Here is a 23,010-nt window from a genome sequence, read left to right as displayed (position 1 = left end):
TGCAAGGCTGAAAGATGAAGCTGCAGGGAAGCTAAAAAAATTAGAGCTCTCCTATTGGCTCCGGCATATCCCGGCTTCCACTCGCAGGGTGGATTCCTTGGACTTCACCCCACGACGACAAAGAGACGATTGACTGGATCTTCGAGCATCGTCGACACATCCTCGCGGCCAATTGGCACTCCTGCATTATGTCGTACATTTCAAGAACACTAGGCAATCTGCGGAAGATTGGCCTGAAGGTATGTCAACCCATTGCGCGTATTGTGGGAGGCGCGGACAGACTAACCAGAATAATCTTAGGAATACTGGCACCAAATCAACGTACGTCTCACGAACCCTGACAGGCCCCTGGTGGCGCAATAACAACGACTAACCACCGGCTGGATCTTCACAGTACATCGGTATGGGATGGTCGCACTCAATTGCTACGGTACAGCGGGTTATTAACGATACTCAGGCGATACCAAGGCCGGAACCCTGGTCGGCGTCGACAAGTTCGGCAACAAGTTCTACGAGAACAACGATGAGCTACCGCGTACGTCCCAACAACCCTCCCGACCACGACGGACACTCGCCCGACACTTCCCCTTCCTCTGACAATGCTGACCTCCGATGGATAGTCCGCACCCGATGGGTCGACTATGTGAAGCACGACTTCGATGCGTACGTCCAGTCCACACACCCCCCCAGCCCGAGCGCACCTCGCAGCGGCTGTTCCGTCTCCTATCCTTTCGGCTGACAGCAGACCAACACCCCTCCCCCCAAAACAGTTCGCACATAGAGCCCATGTGGCACATGTGGATCTCCTACGGCGTCGACCAGCCGCCGACGCAGGACCCGCTGACGGCGACGAACCGCTCGTGGGCCTCCCCGCGCCACATCCCGAACCCCACCTTCTCGCGCGGCGCCTTCAAGACGTACAGCACGTAAGTTTCCGGCGCCTCCTTTGTCCCCGGTTTCCCCCTCCGACCCCGTGAAACGGAAAAGGGGCGGGGGAGGGGGGAATGTCGGACGGCATATGCTGACTTCACGATCCACACAAACTAGGACCAAGCCCAAGATTTCGTCGTGGGAGCCGGTCGCGGCCCCGAGGCAATGAGTTTGCGTGTCAAGGGGGGAGGGAGGAGGAGCACCATGTATATAGGCTGATGGCGATTAATAGACTGCGCATTGGAGAGGAAGGCCACTTGCCGTCTAGTTCCAAGCTTGCCTGGGATTTCGTGAACCTGATTACAGGCCAAACTTTGGGTGATAATACTCAACAATTGTCTACGATACCAGTTGGCCTAGCCGAAACGTGCTACAAATATCCGTGGCTCAGGACTCTCCTGGCTAGGTTTGTGCAGAGTTGATGAATAGTCTATCGGCACTTTCATATGTAATCTGCTTTCCTGGTCTTGTAAGTCATTCTGTGGTTCGCGCAGGGGAAAATAGTAGAGGACTACAATGTGCTAATGTGCTAATTTGCTGTGCGAACATGCAGGAATGCCGTCGAGTTGGTAGACTCTTCCGGCGTTCTTGCCGAAGATAGGTATGTATTGAGCTATAGACATACTGCGCAGGTCGGTGGGTTTAAACAGAAAAACACAGAACACAGCAACTTCAACCAAACGCGATCGGTCCATCCTTCGTCTTCCTTTCGCATCAAGATATCAGGGCCAACAGAAATCGATATAACGAGACATAAATGCAGTGTACTAGAAATACTCTAGACAATGAACATATAAGAAAAAGTTAGGGATGCGAGGCCCGTGAGGTGGCCGGTCGTATCTAGAAGAACAAGGGGGCCAGAAAAGGAGAATCCGCCAGCAAATGCATGCAACAATGTTCTGCCGTCTAGATAAGCTGGATGGAATGCCGGAAGCCAGATCGAACATATATGTACTAGACACAGCTTTATGTATCCGCCGGAGACACCTCTAGTTCTAGACTCTAGACTCGATCGAGGCTTTGATTGCTATTAATGAGCCAGTTAGTCTCCGTAATCGGGAGGAGGGGAAGAAATTCCTGCAAAAGGGGTTCTCACCTTCAGTCGTCACCTTGGCATCTCCAAAGAGCATCCTCGTTCCAGGCATGTAGAACATGGGATTAGGCACGTCGGCTAGAGTCGTAGTCAGCTTAAGGTGCCCCATTCTCCAGCCAGTTAAAGGATAAACCCACCGTAGCCGCTGGCCAAGCCTCGCTTCATCACGATCACCTGTTTGCTCTTCCAAGCATGGAGAACCGGCATACCGGCGATGGCGCTGCCGGGTTCCAGGGCGATCGGATTGACGGTATCGTTTGCGCCAATGACCAGTGTGACATCTGTGTCGCCGAAGTCGTCGTTGATCTCGTCCATCTCCAGGACGATATCGTAGGGCACACTAGCCTCGGCCAACAGTACGTTGCATTGGCCGGGCATGCGGCCGGCGACGGGGTGGATCGCGAAGCGGACCTTGACCCCCTTGGAACGCAGCATCTGCGTGATCTCAGAGATGGCATACTGCGCTTTGGCAACCGCCATGCCGTAGCCAACAACGATGATGACAGATTCGGCGTTGGTGAGCGCTTCAGCCGTTTCGTCCACCGTAGTCTGTGTCACGCTGCCTTCTATCTTGTAGTCCGACGTTACTGGGCCAGCTATACCGCCGAAGAGGACGTTGACCAGGGAGCGGTTCATCGCGACACACATGATGTACGACAGGATGGAACCCGACACGCCGATGAGGGCTCCGACGGTCGTGAGCAGTGGATTGTCGAGCATGAGGCCTTCAGCCACCAACGCAAACCCGCTATAGGCGTTTAAGACCGTGATGACAACCGGCATATCAGCACCACCAATCGCGGCAGTTGTGGTATAGCCCTTGACAAACGAGAGGAACGCGTTAGCAGCGAGTGCGCCAGCAGCAATCATAGGTGAGGAGGGTGCCAAGGTCACGAAGGCTCCCATGGTAGCCACGTTTGTGGCCAGAAGCCCCGAGTTCAGGAGGTGGCGACCCGGGAGCATGAGAGGCTTCGATGACATCCTCCCAGCAAGCTTGAGGAAGGCCACAATGGAACCAGTGAATGTAATACCACCTGGGATCGAGTCAGCTTTCTGATTGAAGGAGTCACCAAGGGAGAAACATACCGATGAGTACGCCGAGATAGGCAGTAACAAGATGCAGGGTCGACACGTCGGGGAGGTCGGCCATCACACTGCCGATACTGGTCAAAACCGCAGCCAGACCGACGACAGAGTGCAGAGCAGCGACGGTCTGCGGCAGGTCCGTGGGGGTGATCCGCTTTCCAATCAAGAAACCAGCCAAACTGCCTAGAGCAGCCAGTCCACCAAATTGTACCGTCACTTCGGGAGAGAACCCGACGGCCAGCAAGGACGCCATGACGCCCGAGCTAACGCCAAGCATGCCCAACGTGTTGCCCATGCGAGCAGTGGCTTGGGAGGCCAAACTAGAGATAGAACTGATACAGAGCACCGAACTGACAAGGTAACCGGCTTGCACAAGGCCTGCCGCATCGCCCGACGCGGAGGCGAGGAAGCCTCCGCCAAAGAGAACAGCGGGAACCCCGTAGAGCCAGGGGTACTCGGGAGGATCGGTGGGTCGCCTGAACATATCCAGCATCCGCTTGGTGATGACGAATCCGCCAGTAATGTTGACAAAGGCCAGCAGGACCGAGGCCGCACCAAAGAGCTGTGGGATAGTCCCTGGCAGATATCCGCCGCCTAGGATGAAGAGGCCGCCGACACCGACCATTCCCGAGATGGCGTTGGTGACACTCATCAGGGGCGAGTGTAGGGCCGGCTGGACACCCCAGACGACACGATATCCAATAAGGGATGCAAGTGTGAAGGTAAAAGCGTTGCCCATGAAGAGGGGTCCGGTCATTTTGCCTAGAATCAGAGCGGTTCCCATACCTCCAGTCACAAGCGCGACTTCACGGGATGTCTTTTGGAACGGAGTCAGGGCGACCTCTGCCTCCTTCGCAGTCGGAGTAGCGGCAGCCGGGGCTGGCGGGGGTGCGGGACGGGGGGCAGGTGGGAGGATATTGCCATTGAGAGTCACAATTGAGCCTCGGACAACCTCGTCAGTCAGGTCGACGCCGAATTCCTTGTCCTTTGGCGTCAAGGAGAGCAAGAATTTGGTGATATTGTTCGAGTAGAGCGTCGAAGACTGCGTGGGAAGCCTCGATGGAAGGTCGGTATAGCCTGTGTTTGTTTACATTAACACACATGACGATGCTGAGCTTTCCTGCTAGTCTTCGCCGAACTCACCAATGATTTTGACATCTTTGTACGTGATCATCTTCCCTGGCTCGGTTTTCTCGCAATTGCCTCCGGCTTCAGCAGCAAGATCAACAATGACGGAGCCTGGCTTCATGATCTCGATCATGGATTTGGTTATGAGTTTCGGGGCCGGCTTTCCGGGGATCAGGGCGGTGGTGACAATGATGTCGACGTCGCGGGCTTGCTCAGTGAAGAGCTTCATTTCGGCTTCGATGAATTCCTTGGACATCTCCTTGGCATACCCGCCGACCCCTGAGCCGTCTTCTTTCAAGTCAACTTCGATAAACTCTGCGCCGAGAGACTGGACCTGCTCCCTGGCAGCGGGGCGAGTGTCAAAGCCCCTGACAATGGCGCCAAGCCTTCTAGCTGTGGCAATGGCGCTCAAGCCGGCGACACCAGCGCCGATAACCAAGACCTTACAAGGGGGGATCTTTCCGGCAGCGGTAACCTGGCCGGTGAAGAAACGGCCAAAGGTATTGGACGCCTCCAGGACGGCCTTGTAGCCAGCAATGTTGGCCATGCTGCTCAGAGCGTCGAAGACTTGGGCCCTCGAGATTCTGGGAACCATATCCATTGCGAACGAAGTCACCTTCCTTCCGGCGAGCTTCTCGACCAGGGGACGGTTCTGCGCCGGCTGCAGGAAACTGATGATGGTCTGCCCCTCCTTTGCGGCGTCCACTTCTGTGGCGCTGGGACCGCGCACCTTGAGGACGATGTCCGACTCGGCCCAGATGCTGCTGGCAGAGTCCACCAACGTTGCGCCGGCTTTCTCGTACCCCTCATCGGGAAAATCAGCCAGGGCACCGGCGCCGCGCTCCACCAACACGCGAGAGTAGCCCTTCTTGAGCAGCAGAGCGACGTTCTGGGGTGTCAGGGACACACGCCGTTCATCGGGGTAGGTCTCGCGGGGGGCGCCCACGGTCAGGTTCACGTATGGCGTCGTGGGCGGGACGGCAACGGTTGAATACGTCGCCGAGGCCGGCCGGCCAGCTGGCTGGGGCGGGATGGTGGACAGTACAGACGCATGGCGGACGAGCTGCAGCGATTGGGTCTTGGGGGGCGTAGGGGTGAGGGGGGACGAAGTCGCCGTGTGTGATTGCTTCTGGTGCCCGAGGGTGCTATGCCACGTGCGCGAGGAGCTTACGACAGGCCCGGGAGGAACACAAGTGTTACCTATGAGCGAAGGTTAGATTTCAACGACCTTGATTGGGGGGGCCACGGGCTCTGGAAGCAGCAGCAGCACCAGCAGCACCAGCAACAACAACAATAACAAATGGAAGTTCCCTACCGAGAAGGAGGGCTAACGACCGGCGGGAAAGCCGCTCGGCCGGACGGGAAGACGAGGCATGATGAGCCAGGGACGGGCGAAGTAGAGTCCATGCCATTATGGCAAGTTCAGGGCGCCGGCACTGTCAAGACAGTCAGACCAGCTGTGGTCACTTGTTCACATGCGAAGAGGTCGCTACTGAGGAGCAGGCGTTGAGGGTTTTGGAGAAGGAAAAAGAAAGTTCGCTATTCGGTCTGCTACTTCTCCATGACCTGCAACTGGATTGGCCTCGTGCGTGTTACAGAGGAGGGGGATCCTCTCTGCATGTACTGCGTAAGGGGGGGTAGGTGGCTGGTGGAAGGTGGGATGGGCGGCACGGGAAGGAGTTGGCAGTTCCATTTTTGTTTAACCCCGCCCTCGGCTTACCAGGTTCCTCCCCAAGACATGGTCAAAGCCACGGCTTTTCACGGCAGGGCAGTGTGAGTGTGGGGAGCAAGTGCGGAGTAATTCCAGGTTCTTTCACAGCTCAACGACAAAACAATGGAATCCTTCTCTTCTGGTTTTAATGCTCTTCTGGGTGTCGAATTGCCAATCTGAAGTCCTTTCTGACAAATTCCGACAGCGATCTCCTGCTCAAGATATGGAAGTTACAAGCTTTCTGGGAACGCATTGTAGGGGCTACTGCGTACCTGTAAGGCACCGGGCTATTATGTATGCATGTGTACTATAGGGGTACCGACCAACTACGTACAGTACTTACAGGGACCCCTTTTTATCCATCCATGGATACCGGATGGGACGAACGGATGGGCCTGGGAGCGTGAACAGCATTATACTCCGTTCGTGCAACAGAACAAACACACGTTCCGGAATTGCCGATCTAAAGACTTACAGCAAGGTTGACCAAACCCCTGTAGCTTCTATTCCCTACTCCCTAGCCGTATAATATCGAGAAGAGGCTTAGCCAGATTTGTATGGGGTATATCGTCGTGGCAGTTGTGGAGCCCTGAGGTTCTTCAAGCGCTGTTAAGGTTCAATCCCATATCTAAGGGTCTCTACGGCGGGTTCGGTGACGAGGATGAAGGAGCTCTAGGGTGAGGGGCATTTCCCACCAGAACTGCTCTGCGAGAATTGCTCCACAGTGGGCTGTGTACACGCGCCAGTTGTCACCATCGCTGTGCCGTTACTGTTAATAGTCTTCTGATGCTGACAATACCAGCGAAGGTTGCTATCGTAGTTGGTAGCTATTTCTGTTTTTCTTACAGTTGCTGTTACTATTGCTATTGTATTAATAACTGCTGTTGCAATTGCGGATCCGTACTGTCCTCAGAAGCGCCAGTACGATACCGTTAGCACCTGGCCCCGCACAGACCCCCTGCTTTTGGGGCAGAATCGCCTCTTTCCGCACCGCGATTCCCCTTCCTACTACTACATTTTCTACCCCACCATTGAACCCTTCATCGTCAACCAAGGGTACCTTATCTCTCCAATTCCGGTCCCATCTTCGTCCGCAACAATGGCTCCCGACTCACAGACCATCCACATCGGGACGCGGCGCTCCGCCCTAGCCCTCAAGCAGACCGAGCTTGTCGTCTCAGCCCTGCAGGCCGCTCACCCGCACATCAGCTGTGAGATCCACGCCATGGCCACGATGGGCGACAAGGACACGACCACGCCGCTCCCCAGCATGGGCAAGGGCCTCTGGACGTCGGAGCTCGAGGCGAAGCTGATGTCCCGCGAGGTCGATCTCGTCGTCCACAGCCTCAAGGACATGCCCACCACCCTACCGGAGGGCTGCGTCCTGGGTTGCGTGACGGTGCGCGAGGACCCGAGGGACGTGGTCGTATTCCGGGACGGCTCCGAATACAAGACGCTGGCTGATCTCCCCGCCGGGAGCGTGGTCGGCACGAGCAGCCTGCGGAGATCTGCGCAGCTGAAGAGGAGGTATCCCGCGCTCAAGTTCCAGGATGTCAGGGGAAACCTCGACACCAGGTTGGGCAAGTTGAATGCAGACACTAGCCCGTTTTCGTGCATCATTCTGGCGGCGGCCGGGCTGCTGCGGTTGGACTATGGGGCGCGCATTTCTCAGTACCTGGAGTCGAGCACCGAGGGCGGTGGTCTGTTGCACGCGGTCGGCCAGGGTGCGCTGGGACTCGAGGTGAGGGAGGGCGACCAGCGCGTACTGGGACTCTTGAAGACAATCGAGGACGCCTCCACCATGGTGGCATGTTTTGCGGAGCGTAGTCTTCTAAGAACCCTCGAGGGTGGCTGCAGTGTGCCAATTGGCGTTGAGACATCGTGGGTTGGCGAGGGTGACTCGAAGAAGCTGAGACTGAAGGCTACAGTCGTGAGTCTAGACGGAACCGAGGCCGTGGACGGGGAACGGGAGGAGGCCATCTCTACGCTTGAGCAGGCCGATAGCTTTGGCCAGAGAGTGGCTCAGGAGCTCGTAGAAAGGGGGGCCAGGAAGATTCTGGATGTCATCAACCAAGGCCGAGCAACGACGCCAGCACCGGCAGGCACCGGGGCATCATGAATCAAGTATTGTTGTACCATTGAGCATCGATTTACCATGATCGCCTGAATTGCCGGAGATAGCCGATACCCTTCCTGTATGATGAATCAAGAAACTCCCCTGAGCCAAAAGGAGGAATACGCTATGTACAATACAAATGCTTGGCCCATCTCTGTTTCCACGTCCCACGTTTCCCCGTCAAGCCTCCAGGTTGAACTGTTCCAGGTTGAATTGTCGGCCATTGGTCAAATTTTACGCCATTCCTAATAACAAAACTTGTCCTGTCTATGGCAAGATTTACTGCTCCGACGATTCGCCAGCGGTAAACTCCTTGTACTCCTCCGCGTTCATCAGCCCCTCCAGGTTCTTCACGCCCTCCTCGTCTATGGCCACCTTGGCAATCCAGCCGCCACCATGCGAATCATCCTCGGGAACCTGGTTGATGGTCGAGGGCTTCTCTTCCAAGAGGAGATTGACGTGCGTGACCTTGCAGGAGACCGGGGAGTTGATATCGGCAGCGCTCTTGACCGACTCGACGGCTCCAATGGCGTCGCCAGCCTTGAGGACCTTCCCTTCCTCGGGCAGCTCCACATAGACGACATCGCCGAGGGCCTCTGCGGCGTACTCGCTGATGCCAATGACGCCCGTCTTGTTGTCTGCAGAGAGGTCGATCCACTCGTGGTCTTTGGTGTACTTCCTTATCGGGTCTAGGTTGTGATGGTTAGCTATCAGGCCGCGTCTGTCGGGATGCAGCTGGAAGCCTCACTTCTTGCGGTCACCGAAAATGCCCGAATTGGGTTTGCCCTGAAGATGGGCCTCGCTACAGGCGTCTTAGCGAGAGTCGAGAAGGACTTCGGTCCTGTAGACCTCAAGCATCGTGCAATTGAAGCCATCTTGGGTGGGTTTTTTGAGGGACGTGAGTGTTGGCAGTCGATCGTGAGTCGTGAGTCCAGTGCCGAGGAGAATCAGTTCATGACGAGCATTCTTGAATCTTTGACTTCCAAACCCGGCTATCTCAACTGCCTTGCCAGTTGCCGGCGACTGGCAGGGCCCGATGCTAAGCAGGATACGTACCGAAAAATGAGCCGAATAAATTATGTAATCCATTGCCTGCAAGGGAGCCTCGCACCCCACCTAGTCGGGAAAAGCGAAAACACTGAGAGCCAATCAAAGCCTCGAGGTTGAGCCCCGCGTCCACGTCTAGGCTTCACGACAACGCGACCGATCGTCGGGAATCTGGGAAATTTGATAGCGGTGCCCTATATTAACATCCAGGCAAGGGAATGGTGCGCCATAGGCTGCCGACTCTGATGAGCCACGGACCTGTAACTGTGAACAAATAATAGCTGCGGGCTGAGATAATATTTCGCCGTGATCATAATAGTAAATAAACATTGACCCTAGATGTACTACTTGAGACCTATTTTATCACTGCCCTGAACGTGGAAGATAACGAGTAAGCAGCATATGACCTCACCTCGCGTCGTCGCGTCTTTTTCGTGTGCTGCTTAACGGGGCTGTTAAAGCGTTTTACGCAGGGCAGTTAGTGCTCAATCTCTGGCTCCACGTTGCAGGAAACTCGATCGGAAGAATCACCGAATCATTTTACTGGGAACTCGCCTGTCAGCTGCACCCAAACTGCCCCAGTGCCAGTGCTCATTTCGCACCCCTCAGTGGATGAGCCTGCCGTAAGCGCCCAAAAACCTCACCTCATTCTTGAAACTGGCCTTCCCTAGGTCGTGCCGGCCAGCCATTCTCTTCCCGTGTTCGCAAGTCGACTGCATTTCCCCCCCTTGGCCCACATCATTGGGACTTGTTTGGTAAAACCTTCCCACACGACTTCGAAAAGGTACGGACAAAGTTAACTACCATCTCTGCCACAATAAAACTCTCATCCGACTTGAACACTGACTCTGGCACTAACAGCCTGTGACGTTGGCACCGGCACTAGCCCTGTCCTCATTCATCCCTCTTCAGGCTTATCTACCGGCACCGCTCCGGGTGCATCCATGCAGGGACGCCGAATCCCTCATTGACGTCGATCAGGACACTCCGAATTCTCGGTTGTTCGATTGTATGCTGTATGTGCAAGGAGGGAACCGAAATAATTGAAAGCCCACCAGCTAAATCTCGACTCTCAGCTTGCATGTTCCATGAAGGCGTCATCGGGTTAACTACTTTCGAGTCCGTTCGCGCTCTGTCCCCCTCGAGGTCCTCTCGTGTCGACCTACAATCTACCTTCATTTCACCCCTGTCGACCACATCCCCGACCCGAGCGATTCCCGTCCGTCGATCCTCACCCTCCCTTGCTCTCCGTGAAGCGCCCTTCACCCTGGATTCCTCAACTTTTTCTGGGGGCTCACCGGCCCAGTTCCACGACGCCCTCGACACCATGGACCACGAACCCACCCCGCTCGACGCCCACGAGGACACCCTCGGAGGGCTAGACGGTTCTCCTAACATGGCGGCCGGTTCATCGCAGAGCAACGGCTTCCGCGAACGGAGGCACACCCAGACGCAGTCCCTCGACCAGGGTCTGTCCCTCTCGCCCCGCCAACAACATCACCACTACCAGCAACAGCAGCCGCAAGAGGCCATGGACATGGATCCCACCGCCCGGTACACCACCCCGCCCGTCCCGCAGCCAGCCGCCCCCTCGATATCCAGACCCCCGTCCGGCCTGTCGGGCCACGGCAGCTACGGTGCCGACCACGCCTCGCGGGCCGGTAGTAACCCTGCCGCCGGGGACGGGCAGGCCAACGGGCGCAACCATGTGGTGATCAAGGTTGGCATGGTGGGCGACGCACAGATCGGCAAGACGAGCCTCATGGTCAAATACGTAGAGGGCAGCTGGGACGAGGACTACATCCAGACGCTCGGGGTCAACTTCATGGAGAAGACCATCAGCATAAGGAACACGGAGATCACCTTCAGCATCTGGGATCTAGGCGGCCAGCGCGAGTTCGTCAACATGCTGCCGCTTGTGTGCAACGACGCCGTCGCCATCCTCTTCATGTTCGACCTGACCAGGAAGAGCACCCTCAACAGTATCAAGGAGTGGTATCGTCAGGGACGGGGATTCAACAAGACGGCGATCCCGATCCTGGTCGGCACAAAATACGATCATTTCGTCAACTTCCCCAGGGAGGACCAGGAAGAGATATCGAATCAGGTACGCCTCCCGGCCCCGATCGGCGGGTGGCTTCCGATTGGGTTTGCTGACGACGATCCATAGGCTCGACGGTTCGCCAAGGCGATGCGTGCTGCACTGATTTTCAGCAGCACTAGCCACAGCATCAACGTTCAGAAGGTAAGTCCCCCCCACTTACTCTCCAATTGCTCTCCCGGGCTAAATTGGGTTGCGTCTCAGATCTTCAAGATTGTGCTTTCCAAGGCATTCGACCTCAAATGCACGATCCCCGAGATCGAGAACGTCGGGGAACCTCTTCTCCTCTATCAGTCTTGCTGAGGACCGATGGCCATGGGCGTCACGGCCGTCCAGAAGCGTCTCACCCCTCCTCGTAATCTGCAGTTGGGGGGGCCTGTCTCATTCAGGGCAGGCGAGGTTCTCGACACAGTCGAAAGCGGGTTTCTAGCCATATAGATGCCAGCGCTTTGCTTCTGAGACTGGGAGTCCAGGTGCAGGACTCGAAACTTTCAGATGAAAGCTCTGAAGGTTCGCAGGTATGCGTGATACTGGAAAGAAGCCCCTGACAGAGCTCTTCCTTGCTCTAGTCAGAGACGAGATTACAATACGAAGAGCCAGCCTCTCTTCCCCCTACTTTGTGTGCTTTCTCTCCTTTGTCCTACGGGGAGGGAAGACATCGGGACAGGCAAAAATTCTCGAGACACCCAAACTCCCCTCCCTTTTTTGCATGATTTCTACAACTGTCTACCTTTTTTTTTTTTTTTTTTTGTTTTTTTGCTATGCCAGAAAAGGCAAGCAGGAACGGAGAAAAAAGGACAAGGGGATAAACGAACGGAAAGAAGAAGAGGGGGGGGTTGAGGAGAACTGCTGCATTTCGCAAGGGATACAACATTCCGGGGTTGGCAGAATAGGGAGGGAGGCCGTGGCTACCTAGTAGGCAGCTAGCTGCCTAATTAGGCTTGGGACATTACCGGGAAGGGGCAAATGGGGTTGATATGCGTTGATTCTTTTTCTTTTCCCTTTGTTGATTTGGTCGTTCAGGCGTGCATCCCTTGGAAGCAAAGGGGGGGTCGATGTCATTTTCCGTCTTTTCTTTTTTTAACATCTGTTTTCTCCTTCTCCAGATCAAATCATGATGCCATGTAATGGAGACGGCGCAGACCCATGAGCTTATGGCTGCGGAGTGTGACCCCTTGTGTAGGCCTGGTGTGTGGAAGATTCCGGTTTGGGACGTATGATGCCTCTTCGGTGAAATGGAGGCAAAGGCTAGAGATGATGGCTTGTGAGGGATACTATTAATGACGTGTTGCTAGGGCTATTTAGGTAGGCTACTTGTCGTCCTGAAAAACCATCATGCCAGTCCGATGGACCAGTCTTGCCACCGGCGACTCTCCTCTAGGAATGCCTCAGCCTCCTCTCAGGAGTCCTGACCAGGTCTCTCACTCATCCCAATACCCAGTTCCTTGTCTATATCGGTAGGGTGCAGCTCCGTCTTGGAAGGTGGAATTGTGGGTGGGATGACTCCACCAGCAGGCATGTCGTCTTCGAGTGAAGCTTGTGTTCCCGCGTCAGGTGCCGGCTTGGCGTCCTCTTCCGTAGGGCAGGTTACGGGCAAGACGGTGGCTGGTGTTGGCGCGGACTCACCCTCGTCCTCATCAGTATTAGGAGCCTGCTCCATAAGGTCTGCTGTCTCTTGTGGTCGGTCCTCCGCCACAACCTTCTGGGGGGCAATTGGGGGCACATTCTCATCGCGAATATCACAAATGGGCGACCTCCGAGCTTTCCCACCCTCAGCATTGGTACTTATCTAGGGAGGGTGGGCATAAACACTTACGAAAAACAGGAGTAGGGGCCATCAGACCTGGGTCAATGTAACGACAGTGCTCAAGCCCAGCACCGTCAAAGCTAGAGCTTGGGACGCAACGCTCCAAGAGGCCCTCTTCCCGTATTGAGCTGAAAGATGATCGAGGCGATGCATGTTGGGACGTGAACTCGGGGCTCGTTTGCAGCGTCGCTCGGATATTTCGAAAGGGGCTGTTCTCTACGAAACGGGGGGTACCGGCGCGTGTTGTGTCTTCGGGCTCTCCCTCATTGATTGGACTTAGCATCCTCCTCCGCCAGTAGAACCAATCAGCTCGGGGTTCAAAGAGGTCTCGCCGGCCACTGGTGTTGCTCCCGCGCAACTTGGCCTTTGATAGGGGCGCAACTCGCTCAAGGCTAGCACCCAAGCTTCCCGGATCAGACACCTAGTCGTCTGGCCAAATCGGAGTCGGCGGGGCATGTTGCATTTCAGCTCCGGTGGAGGTCGCCGACATTGGTTGCTCCCGGCGGTATGGTTCGTCGACGACAGCCAGAGCATGACAGATCTGCTTTTCCTCTTCCCGCCTACGAACCTCGAGCTCGTTCCGGATGAGAGAGCATGTGGGGCAACAGATGCCCTTGATGATATCACCGGTATACGTGCCCTCTATCCCATACAGCTCTCGAATCCGCCGGGTCTCCTTGCCTGTGTAGACCCCGCTACCAATGGCTAGGAGTTGATATTGTCAGTCTCCGAGGCTTGAAGCAAATTATGGCAAAAGGCAAACCCGTACCGAACCCAGACGCTGCGAGGAAGAACCAATCCTAGCAGTCTATGTTGCAGACATTGTATTCGCTGAGATCGAGCGGATCCCGATGGAGGTCCAGCTGTCGGAGACGGTACCGAGTGCGGCCAAACATGCAACAGCTGAGAAAGAAAGCGCTAGGACAGTCGCTCCCTCGGCCATGGTCAGCGAGCGAGGTCTTCCAGCGCGACATCGTGGCAGGCTGGCCGGACGTGGGGCCTAGTAACAATACTCGGCGTGAAGAAGCCCCTATCGCCTTCGAAGTGAACAAGAACCCGTCCCCAACACATCAACGAGATATTAAAATAGCAAGCCTCCATTTGGTTTTGATTTGCCCAGAGATATGTGCTACCTCCACAGTCGGGCGCCACTTCCTCGTACAGCTTGATTCTCTCCGGGGGAAGGCGCTGATGACTGCGACATCTAACCTTCATCTATCGCACTGTAGGTGACTAGGTAGGTCCCTGCCCTTTCAGTGGTTCTGTCAGCTGTGCAGGGATCTCGTCACTTCCCGTTTCGTCCCTGGGGACCTTCCGTTGAACAGCACTCTTGGTTTCCAGTAAACAGACCTGTGCGTGCCTAGGCACCTAGGTAGAGGTGGCGGCACCTGTGGAAACATGGGATCGGTATGACCCTGAGGTGGTTCCCGTACAGAAAATGGAGTGTCTTAGCTGATCGGTCTCATTGAATTAAGTACCTGGGTACTTCGATATATTATTGCCTATTATAAATGCGAAATGATTTTCCTCGCAGCTTCTGTGGGCTTATACAGGTGGCTTTCCACTGTCTCAGGTCCCCGCCATTGGAAATTGTCAGCCACTGACCAGGGATTCGCTGTGGGAGTGTAGGACTCATACGCTCAAGCGCTGCCAGCCTTTTTACTGGCGACCTTGTCGCCCTCCTCATCGCTGGAATTATCGGGCGTTGCAGAACCTTCGCCATCGGTGCTTGACCCATTCGATTGGCCCTCATCCTTTGGGGCGTCGGGCTTATCATCCTTGTTCTGAGCCTCGTCCTCGGCTGATTCCTGCTTAGCATTCGTTTCCGGGGCCGATTCTTCCTTAGACTCCGCGTTCGAGGGCTCCTCCTTCGACTCTTCCTTGGTCTCCTCCTTCGACTCTTCCTTGGTCTCCTCCTTCGACTCTTCCTTGGTCTCCTCCTTTGGTGGTTCCGCCGCCGGCTCCTCGTGTTTTGCGTCCTTCACTCCATGGTCGGCGTGGGAATCATGGGAATCATGGCCTGACTTCGATGGCCCGCTGAAGAGCAGGTATGCAGCCAGAGGCGCTGTGATGCCAACAGAGCCGATGAGCCTAGTTTCTCGCCCAAGTTAGTGACTAGGACGTAAATGAGGATTTGGCCGTTAGCAGCAAATGGGGAGGGGCCACAGGCAGGAACAAGAAACAATTGGTTGGCGAGACCGAAGAGGGCGAGAGAAGCAGTTCAGTCGTACCATGGCATGTCGCTCGACTTCGCGGCATGTTCATGTCCGCTGGCATAGCCTCTCCGGCCAATGATACCATTCAATTGGATCCGAGCAGGCCGGCAACAAGCTGCCCTCAAGCTTGATCGAAGCGCAATTGCTCTCCCTATAGACATGGACATCTTTGAAGAGGCTTTTGGTTGGGGACTTTCAATGGCTTTCTTTGGCTATGTCGGCCAATTGGTTAGAGTATGAAAAGAAGGGTGTTGGCCTTGTTGTCTGGACGAGCGTTGATTCCTTACATAAGAGGATCGGATGATGCAAATGAAGAGGTTGGTGAAGGCACGGGAGATGTACTCCGAGAACGGCCCGGAAATCGTCTAAAAGGTTCACAGGGCCAAGGCCTTTTGGGACGGGAAAATGCACACCAGAGATTCATCCCATAGCCTACAAAGCTAAGATTGTATCAATTGTAGTTTTGCAAGTCATAATATTCTCTATCTCTGTCTCACCATCTACCTACGACACGCAAGTGAAGCTCCAGAACTTTCGTTGGTGCTGTCAGTTGGCGGGGGACCTAGCTAGGTAGGTTCGAACATACAGGTATTGCGTCAGACGGCCCGAGCTCCCATCCTTTCCTTCGGCCAATTCTGCCACGGGCGGTGAGTTGAGGCTCAGTACACCATTCCAGTAGAAATGGAAGTCTTGGGTGGGGACGGGGACCTTAGTGACAAGGAAGTAACCCCACACCGGCACCCCCACCAGCTGCTTTGGCCTTTTGCCTTCACCATTTCAACAACAATCAGCCAACATCCCAGTGGCCCGACTCTGGACGGACGGGGAACATCGATCTTGATTGTTACATTACTTGCAACAAAAGAATCTGCAGCCAGCCTCTTATCCTGGTTTTGCAGTTCTTTCCCGTCTCCGGTAGCCCCGGCGTTGCCTACCGGAACCTCAGCGACGAAGGTAATGATCCCTCCTTTGCCTGTCGATTAGCTTCATCAAGCTCACCCTGATTGTTACGACTATCAAAACTGACACAGAACTGTAGGGAACCTTCTACCTGCAGACTATCTATACCCCACCGGAATTATTTCACATTTCCAGATACACCTGCCAAGATGGCCGCCCGAATGGCAAACGGCACAGTCAATGTGACCGCCCATATGATCACGGCGCTCTTTCCCAAGATGAACGACCCCGACCCTGACTTTCGGTTCATGGCCTTGAGTGATGTTCTCACGTACCTTAATATTGGACGGCCGGATCTTCTAAACCATGACTACAACGCAGCGTCTCGCACCGTGGACCATGTCGTGAAGGCGCTGGATGACCAGAATGGCGAGGTCCAAAACCAGGCCATCAAATGGTAAGTAGACGCGGCGGCAATCCAAGACACATCGGGATTTGGTTCCTCGCTGACAAGTTGCAGCCTCGGTCCGTTGGTCAAAAAGCTCCCCTCCAGCCTCATCGGGCCGCTCATAGAAAAGCTTGTGGCTCTGAGACTCGAGAACTCGGTCGATAATGCTATCCGAGCTATAGCCGTGCGTACAGTTGTCGAGGCCCTTCCCCGGCCTATCCCTGGCACGCAGCCCCCGCCCGAGGTTTTCGAGGCCTATGCTAGCATCGCCCGCGTGCTCCTTCCACGATTCCTTCGACGCACTACTACTGGGCAAGGGATGTTGGAGAAAGACCAAGGTCAAACCTCGGATGTAATCGATGTCCTGATTGAGGTTGTTCGTTGCTTTGGCCCAGTGCTTGAGTCGGCCGAGATAGAGGCTTTGCAAGCCGGCTACATAGCTCTCTTGGACAAGGACAACTGCACCTCCGCCGTCAAGAAACGCACCGTTGTGGCCATCTCTATGCTTGCAAAATATCTACCGGACGGTCCTTTCCTGGCGTTTTTGGACCGTGCAGTCGCGATTCTTAAGAAGCCGAACCTCAGCCCCGTTACCCGGCGTATCTACCTCACCATTCTTGGGTCCATGGCTCGATCAATCCCTCGACGCTTTAGCCCACATATTCCATCTCTCGTTCCTTTTGTTCTGCAGGCTCTAGGTGAAGAGGAGTTACAGGCACAGCTTGACGAGATCAGTGAGGGCGGTGGTGACTCTGGCTTGGAGTTCAACGACGTCAGAGAGGCGGCCCTTGTGGCTCTGGATGCCTTCTTATCGTCCTGCCCGACACAGATGCGCCCCTTCACCGAGGAGGCGATCGCCTCCTGTCTTCGATATCTCAAGTACGACCCGAACTATGCCGTAAACGAGGATGAGGAAATGGAGGAGGACCAGGATGACGATATCGACGATTTCGAGGATGATGACGAGTTTGAGGCCGACGCTGGCTTCGACGATGATGACGACGCCAGCTGGAAGGTGCGGAGATGTTCGGCCAAGGCCCTCTACACCATCGTTTCCACTAGAAGTAGTGGCGACCTGCTCGATAACGGGGTCCTCTACAACCTGGCTGCTCCAACCCTCGTTAAGAGGTTCGATGAACGCGAAGAGAACGTTCGGCTGGAGATCCTATCGACATTGTCCCTTTTGATTCGAAAGACTGGGGAGGGCATCATTCCGGAATTCTCCATCAACGACTCCGAGGCCGAACTCCTGAATCAGTTGCCCCAGAGCCGCAAGCGCAGACGCCAGAACAGTGGCGGCGGGGCGTCGGCCTTCGCCATTACCATCTCCTCTGGCATGTCCGGGACCGGCCTCACTTCGCCCACGATGGAGAAAATACCTGCCAGTGGACCTCGTGCCGACCTTGCGCGGCTTACCCCCGCCATTGTCAGGGGTGCGACCAAGTTGCTGAGGGGTAACCTCATTCCAACCAAGCAGGCTACCATCAGCCTCCTGCACGATATGATTGCCGTTCAGCGTGGCGGCTTGGCCGAGTACTTCGACCAGATGATCGATCCAATCATCGGGGCAATCCAGTCATCCGGCGCCTCTTCCACTTCGGCGCCGTTGTCAGTCGCAGGAGGGAATTCTTCTGCAACACCGAGCACTCTGAGAATTGCTGCGCTACGTCTGACTGGCGACATTGCTAAGAACCACTCGTCGACCGTTTTGCAGCCCCATCTCACAAAGATCGTGGAGGCAGTCGTCGCTGTTGTCTATGACCGTTTCTACAAGATCTCTGCCGAGGCAATCCAGACGGTCGAAGAAGTCGTGAAAACGATCACGCCCCCACGGTCACGCAAAACGGCCCAGAAATACAAGTCGGAACTCCAGAAGCTCTACGATGTCATTGTCGACAGGGCAACAGCAAATGATGCCGATGTCGAAGTCCGAAACAAGGCGATTCATGCCCTGGGGACACTCCTTTCCCGGACGTCAGGGGCCGAAGGCTTAGCGCTGTTGCCCGCCGATAAACGGAGCGCCGGGCTTGCCCATCTCGCACAGCGTCTCAAGAGCGAGACAACAAGGCTCGCCGCTGTCAGGGCTGTCGACACTGTCGCTGCATTGTCTTCCAGCGCTGACCAGTTTCCCCCACAATGGGTCCAGCAGGTTGCCTCGGAGCTAGCTGCCCAGCTACGCAAGGCAAACCGGTCCCTCAGGGGTTCCAGTGTGCAAGCTCTCAAGCATCTCGCTCTCTCTCCCGCCACCAAGGGCACAATGGACGAAGCGTCAATCCAAGCCATCGTCACTGGGCTCATTCCCGCAATCATCCAAAACGATGCTCAGCTTCTGGGACCTGGTCTACTCGTGCTTGCGCATCTTGTTCGAGAAAAGCCGAAGGTGGTTGTGACTCCGCAGCTTATCAACGCCTTGTGTGAGCTGCTGAAATCGACCTTCCCTGTCTCTGTCCTCGACTCGCTGCAGACTCTTGTCACGAACATTGGCGAGGCTGGCGAAGGGCGGCAGCTGATGGCCGGTTTCCTCAAGGACGTTGGGATCAATGGAGATCCATCGGTTGTCGGGAAGGTCACGGGAACACTTCTCGTCGCGAGTGGCGATTCGGCCGGAGTTACTATGGATAGCTTCGTCCAAGAGCTCCAGGCGAATTCCCAAGACCAATCCAGGGCCAGCCTCGCCCTGGCAGTACTTGGAGAAACAGGCTTGAGACTCGGGACTAAGTCTCCGCTCGACCCCAGTATTTTCCTTGCCCGATTTAACGCCGACTTGGACAAGGTGGCCCTCACCGCGGCTGTTGCGCTTGGTCGTGCAGGGGCAGGAAACATTTCTGCATATCTTCCTGTCATTCTCCAGCGACTGGAGAAGCCGGGGGGCAGCCAATACCTGCTCCTCCAATCAGTCAAGGAGATCCTGCAGCAGGCGGCGGTCTCTGCTGCAGACATCAGCGAGTTCTCTGACGGCATTTGGAATCAACTCCTTGCTGCCGCCAAAGCCGAGGACAACAAGGCTGTCTGTGCCGAATGCCTGGGGCGCATAGTCATCATTGATCCCAGCACCTACATGCCCAAGCTGGAGGTACGTCTGATCCGCCATTATCCTTCAAATACCGAGTATTAACCTTGTCTTCCAGCTACTCCTCCGGAACGAGTCTCGGGCTCTGAGGGCCATAGCGGTGCAGGCGCTCCGATACACACTCCCAGATGAGAATGAGGCGTTCGACACGGTTCTGAGGTCCCATTTGGTTGATATGCTCAAGATCATGCTGGATGATCCCGACATGGAAATCCGGCGTCACGCAATGTCGACGCTGAATTCTGCAGCCCACAACAAGCCTGGCCTGATCCTCGGCCATCTCGGTCAACTGGTGCCATATGTCATGAACGAGTCAATTATCAAGCCAGAGCTCGTTCGCGAAGTCCAAATGGGCCCGTTCAAGCACCTGGTCGACGACGGGCTCGAGGTCCGCAAGGCAAGTCGCCCTATCATTTATTCCCCTGCCCTGCCAGTTCGTCCCACTAATACGTTTAAATTCGCACAACAGGCCGCCTACGAGACACTCTATGCGCTCATGGAGACGGCCTTCTCGCGCATTAGCATCATCGACCTGTATGACCGAGTCATCGCCGGTCTCAAAGACGATAATGATATCCGCGGTCTCTGCAACTTGATGGTGTCGAAGCTCGCCTTCATTGACCCCGACGAGACCAATCGCCGTCTCGACTCTATTGCCGAAGCCTACCGTGTGACGCTGTCCACAACCCTCAAGGAGAGCGCGGTCAAGCAGGAGCTTGAGAAGCAGGAGGAAGCCAACAAGAGTGTCCTGCGGGTAAGCCTGCTGCTTGGTGACCGGTTCAAGCCGGGGTCCAATCTCGCCAGCGGAGGAGCAGCGAGTGGTTCGACGTGGGACATGTACTGGGCTTGGGTCAACAAAGACTTCTCTAGCCAGCTCAAGAGCCTACGCGAAGAGAGCAAGGAAATTGCCGCTGGTGGTTCTGATGGGGCGTAGATAGACAGGGGCATCGGTATCATGCTTAACCTCGATTCATACTACGTAGCAAGTCATTCCAAACTTGAACTTAAGTTTATCCTGGCAACCTTCCCATGTCTTCGATACCTTGATATACCTTGGTACTTAGGTTCCTTCCTACCCCGCCCGGCAAACATACCGGAGTTTCGTCCGTCAAGCCACACCTGCGGGATGGCCTTACTAAATTAGGCATAGCGTCTCTCGAGGTCCACCTCAGTCAGCCTCATTCTTCACAGTGACACAGGGTGCGCCAAACACCTCGACTTACAGGCTTGAGCTCTGAATTGTTGGCGATACAGCAACTTGACGTACTTCGTACAGATAATACGGCAAGCCGACCATGGCGAACCTTCCGTCCAACAAGTCACCCGGCAAAGACCAGTCAGGACTGCGCTATCCTACAAATGGCAAAACCATCTACCATCGACCGTTAAATCGCACAAAGACGTCAGAGCTGAGCCAGGCCAGCTTCGCATACCTCTTCTCGGAAATGGTCAGCTATGCACAACGGCGAGTGACGGGAATTCAGGATCTAGAAAAGCGGTTGGTTGCCCCCCCTTCCCCAACCTCTACCCACCCCCCACGCACAAGCATAACTTCTCTAACGTCTCATGTCTTTGCGCCCCCCCGGCCCTCCAGCCTCAACCTCCAGGGCCACCCGATCGGGCTCAAGCTCCTCGACCTCCTCCTCCACCGCGAGCCGGCGCGGACGCAGGCGCGGCCGCTCAACGTGATTGCGCTGCTGCACCTGATCAAGATCGGCGTGTGGACGCACCTGTTCGGGCGGCAGGCGGACCGGCTGGAGCGCAGCTCCAACCCGGAGACGCCCGACGAGTACATGATCATCGACAACGAGCCGCTCGTCAACGCCTTCGTCAGCGTGCCCCGCGAGATGAGCCAGCTCAACTGCGCCGCCTTCGTGGCGGGCGTCGTCGAGGGCGCGTGCGATGGGGCCGGGTTCCCGGCTAGGGTTACGGCGCATAGCGTAGGGGGAAAGGAGGAGGGGGAGATGTGGCCGGGGAAGACGGTCTTCTTGGTCAAGTTTGCGCCTGAGGTGCTGGAGAGGGAGGCGCTGATTGGGAAGAGTTGAAGGAGGTTGGAGGGAGATATGAGATCGGAGCCGGTGATTCGAGAGTTCCCCCGTGGAGATAACCTTGGGAGAATCTACTCCTTTACAATTGGGCAGCATTTGGCAAGGCGTTATGTTTTAATTCCCCGGGTGGATCTATTTGTCTGGGGCTGGACGATGGGGGATTTATGTATCAAGTTTGACGGCATGGAATGATACTCTGAAGGGTATTCTGAATATCCACTTCGGTGGATCCGGTTAGATAGACAAGTGCTCGCGCAGTAAAAGCGAGGACACTTCCTTCCATACTGTTCTAATTATCCCGAAGTGTCAGGCGAGCTCGTTGGTCCTGCCATACCTACACATCCGGCATACAAAAGAAGGCCCTTCCGGTCAAAAGGGGTTCGTCCAAAAACGCCTCGCAATGCTATGTAGCCCTCCCGGTTACTAGAAATAACCTTTACTTCCCAAGTACGGCATTCCGAAACAGCTCGACTATCACCGAGGCATCCCCTTATAGGCCATCCCGCGCCTCCTGGCACCGAGGCCGGCCACCTTCCCCCCGCCGTTGGTAGTCGGAGGGCCCCTGCGGGTCAGCTCGGCGAGGCCGAGGTCCTTCCAGGCGGGGTCGCGGACCTTCTGAGTGGCCTTCTGGATGCCGAAGGCGGCGTGCTGGTCGGGCACCACGTCATCCTCGTCCTCGGGGTTGATGGGCTGCAGATGGTGCGGCACGTAGATCTCGTCGGCGGGGAGCTTGTCCTTGCAGAAGTCCTCGAAAAGGTCGGCGTCGCGCGGCCGCTGCATGTGCACGTACGTGTAGCACGAGTCTTTGTTCTGCAAGACGGAGGAGGGACGAGAGGTTAGTTGCTTTGCAAAGCGGAAGATGGGCGACTAGGGGGGGAGGAAAGGGAACTGTGGGAGCTCACCATTGTGCCTGGGCCGACACGCTCGATGGTTACATGGTTTGTCTCCGCCATGATGGATACGCGCTTTTTGTTGGTGTTGATAATGGTGGAGAATGGTGGGGCGGGACGGGTGCTCCACTTAATATATGATGTGGCTGAGGTTCCATGCCTGGGGTTTAGAGTACGTACCCTCTTCCACGGCCAAGGGGATGACAGCTTCGCTTCCAAGCCTGTTCAGCAAGAACAGTACCATCACACTCGAGTCCATATCCCTGCCTTCAGGAAAGGATTATCGACTCATGCAACGTTGGTCCAGACTGGCGGCTTCTCTCCTTCTGCCACCATCCTTGACGATGCACCGACTCGGTCAAACCCTACCGACCTAATCTAGGTACCTACCTACCTAGCAAGCCGGTCGAAAAAATAAC

General features: G+C 55.6%; 10 protein-coding genes across 10 annotated transcripts; 5 read left to right on the top strand and 5 right to left on the bottom strand.

Moving 5' to 3' along the window:
• The first annotated feature begins 118 nt into the window (after positions 1-118).
• On the top strand, positions 119-1,442 carry QBC33DRAFT_542368 (NADH ubiquinone oxidoreductase subunit NDUFA12-domain-containing protein). The gene is made up of 7 exons (XM_060428264.1): positions 119-239; positions 301-321; positions 395-401; positions 458-535; positions 621-663; positions 771-926; positions 1,048-1,442. The coding sequence occupies exons 1-7, from the start codon at positions 189-191 to the stop codon at positions 1,097-1,099; spliced, it is 408 nt and encodes a 135-aa protein (XP_060282481.1). The 5' UTR covers positions 119-188; the 3' UTR covers positions 1,100-1,442.
• An 18-nt stretch (positions 1,443-1,460) lies between these two features.
• QBC33DRAFT_542365 (NAD(P) transhydrogenase beta subunit-domain-containing protein) lies at positions 1,461-5,934 on the bottom strand. Its single transcript, XM_060428263.1, has 6 exons — positions 5,553-5,934; positions 4,253-5,437; positions 3,110-4,186; positions 2,161-3,057; positions 2,027-2,101; positions 1,461-1,957 (listed from the first exon to the last, which is right to left on the bottom strand). The coding sequence occupies exons 1-6, from the start codon at positions 5,647-5,649 to the stop codon at positions 1,926-1,928; spliced, it is 3,363 nt and encodes a 1,120-aa protein (XP_060282480.1). The 5' UTR covers positions 5,650-5,934; the 3' UTR covers positions 1,461-1,925.
• Positions 5,935-6,838: 904 nt separating this feature from the next.
• On the top strand, positions 6,839-8,415 carry QBC33DRAFT_115226 (porphobilinogen deaminase). Its single transcript, XM_060421934.1, has one exon. It carries the CDS (start codon positions 7,048-7,050, stop codon positions 8,065-8,067), a length of 1,020 nt encoding a protein of 339 aa, XP_060282479.1. The 5' UTR covers positions 6,839-7,047; the 3' UTR covers positions 8,068-8,415.
• Positions 8,068-9,043, bottom strand: QBC33DRAFT_542361 (glycine cleavage system H protein). Its single transcript, XM_060428262.1, has 2 exons — positions 8,813-9,043; positions 8,068-8,753 (listed from the first exon to the last, which is right to left on the bottom strand). Exons 1-2 carry the CDS (start codon positions 8,937-8,939, stop codon positions 8,344-8,346), a joined length of 537 nt encoding a protein of 178 aa, XP_060282478.1. The 5' UTR covers positions 8,940-9,043; the 3' UTR covers positions 8,068-8,343.
• Positions 9,044-10,438: 1,395 nt separating this feature from the next.
• On the top strand, positions 10,439-11,515 carry QBC33DRAFT_560168 (septum-promoting GTP-binding protein 1; the record flags this gene model as incomplete). The annotated part of the gene is made up of 3 exons (XM_060430036.1): positions 10,439-11,218; positions 11,282-11,356; positions 11,417-11,515. 3 exons carry the CDS (start codon positions 10,439-10,441, stop codon positions 11,513-11,515), a joined length of 954 nt encoding a protein of 317 aa, XP_060282477.1.
• Positions 11,516-12,480: 965 nt separating this feature from the next.
• Positions 12,481-13,799, bottom strand: QBC33DRAFT_542351 (uncharacterized protein). The gene is made up of 2 exons (XM_060428261.1): positions 13,029-13,799; positions 12,481-12,973 (listed from the first exon to the last, which is right to left on the bottom strand). The coding sequence occupies exons 1-2, from the start codon at positions 13,300-13,302 to the stop codon at positions 12,612-12,614; spliced, it is 636 nt and encodes a 211-aa protein (XP_060282476.1). The 5' UTR covers positions 13,303-13,799; the 3' UTR covers positions 12,481-12,611.
• Positions 13,800-14,450: 651 nt separating this feature from the next.
• QBC33DRAFT_542345 (uncharacterized protein) lies at positions 14,451-15,521 on the bottom strand. The gene is made up of 2 exons (XM_060428260.1): positions 15,251-15,521; positions 14,451-15,110 (listed from the first exon to the last, which is right to left on the bottom strand). Exons 1-2 carry the CDS (start codon positions 15,400-15,402, stop codon positions 14,660-14,662), a joined length of 603 nt encoding a protein of 200 aa, XP_060282475.1. The 5' UTR covers positions 15,403-15,521; the 3' UTR covers positions 14,451-14,659.
• Positions 15,522-15,959: 438 nt separating this feature from the next.
• On the top strand, positions 15,960-20,673 carry QBC33DRAFT_542344 (TIP120-domain-containing protein). The gene is made up of 5 exons (XM_060428259.1): positions 15,960-16,189; positions 16,275-16,592; positions 16,656-19,656; positions 19,712-20,050; positions 20,123-20,673. Exons 2-5 carry the CDS (start codon positions 16,345-16,347, stop codon positions 20,585-20,587), a joined length of 4,053 nt encoding a protein of 1,350 aa, XP_060282474.1. The 5' UTR covers positions 15,960-16,189; positions 16,275-16,344; the 3' UTR covers positions 20,588-20,673.
• A 185-nt stretch (positions 20,674-20,858) lies between these two features.
• On the top strand, positions 20,859-22,011 carry QBC33DRAFT_542341 (NO signaling/Golgi transport ligand-binding domain-containing protein). The gene is made up of 2 exons (XM_060428258.1): positions 20,859-21,151; positions 21,248-22,011. The coding sequence occupies exons 1-2, from the start codon at positions 20,949-20,951 to the stop codon at positions 21,696-21,698; spliced, it is 654 nt and encodes a 217-aa protein (XP_060282473.1). The 5' UTR covers positions 20,859-20,948; the 3' UTR covers positions 21,699-22,011.
• On the bottom strand, positions 21,710-22,986 carry QBC33DRAFT_542339 (Apc13p protein-domain-containing protein). The gene is made up of 2 exons (XM_060428257.1): positions 22,604-22,986; positions 21,710-22,511 (listed from the first exon to the last, which is right to left on the bottom strand). The coding sequence occupies exons 1-2, from the start codon at positions 22,652-22,654 to the stop codon at positions 22,176-22,178; spliced, it is 387 nt and encodes a 128-aa protein (XP_060282472.1). The 5' UTR covers positions 22,655-22,986; the 3' UTR covers positions 21,710-22,175.
• Between the last annotated feature and the right edge of the window lie 24 nt (positions 22,987-23,010).

The sequence above is a fragment of the Phialemonium atrogriseum genome (assembly GCF_030411735.1).
Source record: "Phialemonium atrogriseum strain 8032-3 unplaced genomic scaffold QBC33scaffold_16, whole genome shotgun sequence".
NCBI classification, from domain to species: Eukaryota; Fungi; Ascomycota; class Sordariomycetes; order Cephalothecales; family Cephalothecaceae; genus Phialemonium; species Phialemonium atrogriseum.
Note: the sequence above shows the minus strand (reverse complement) of the source record. Positions and strands in the feature narration are given on the sequence as shown.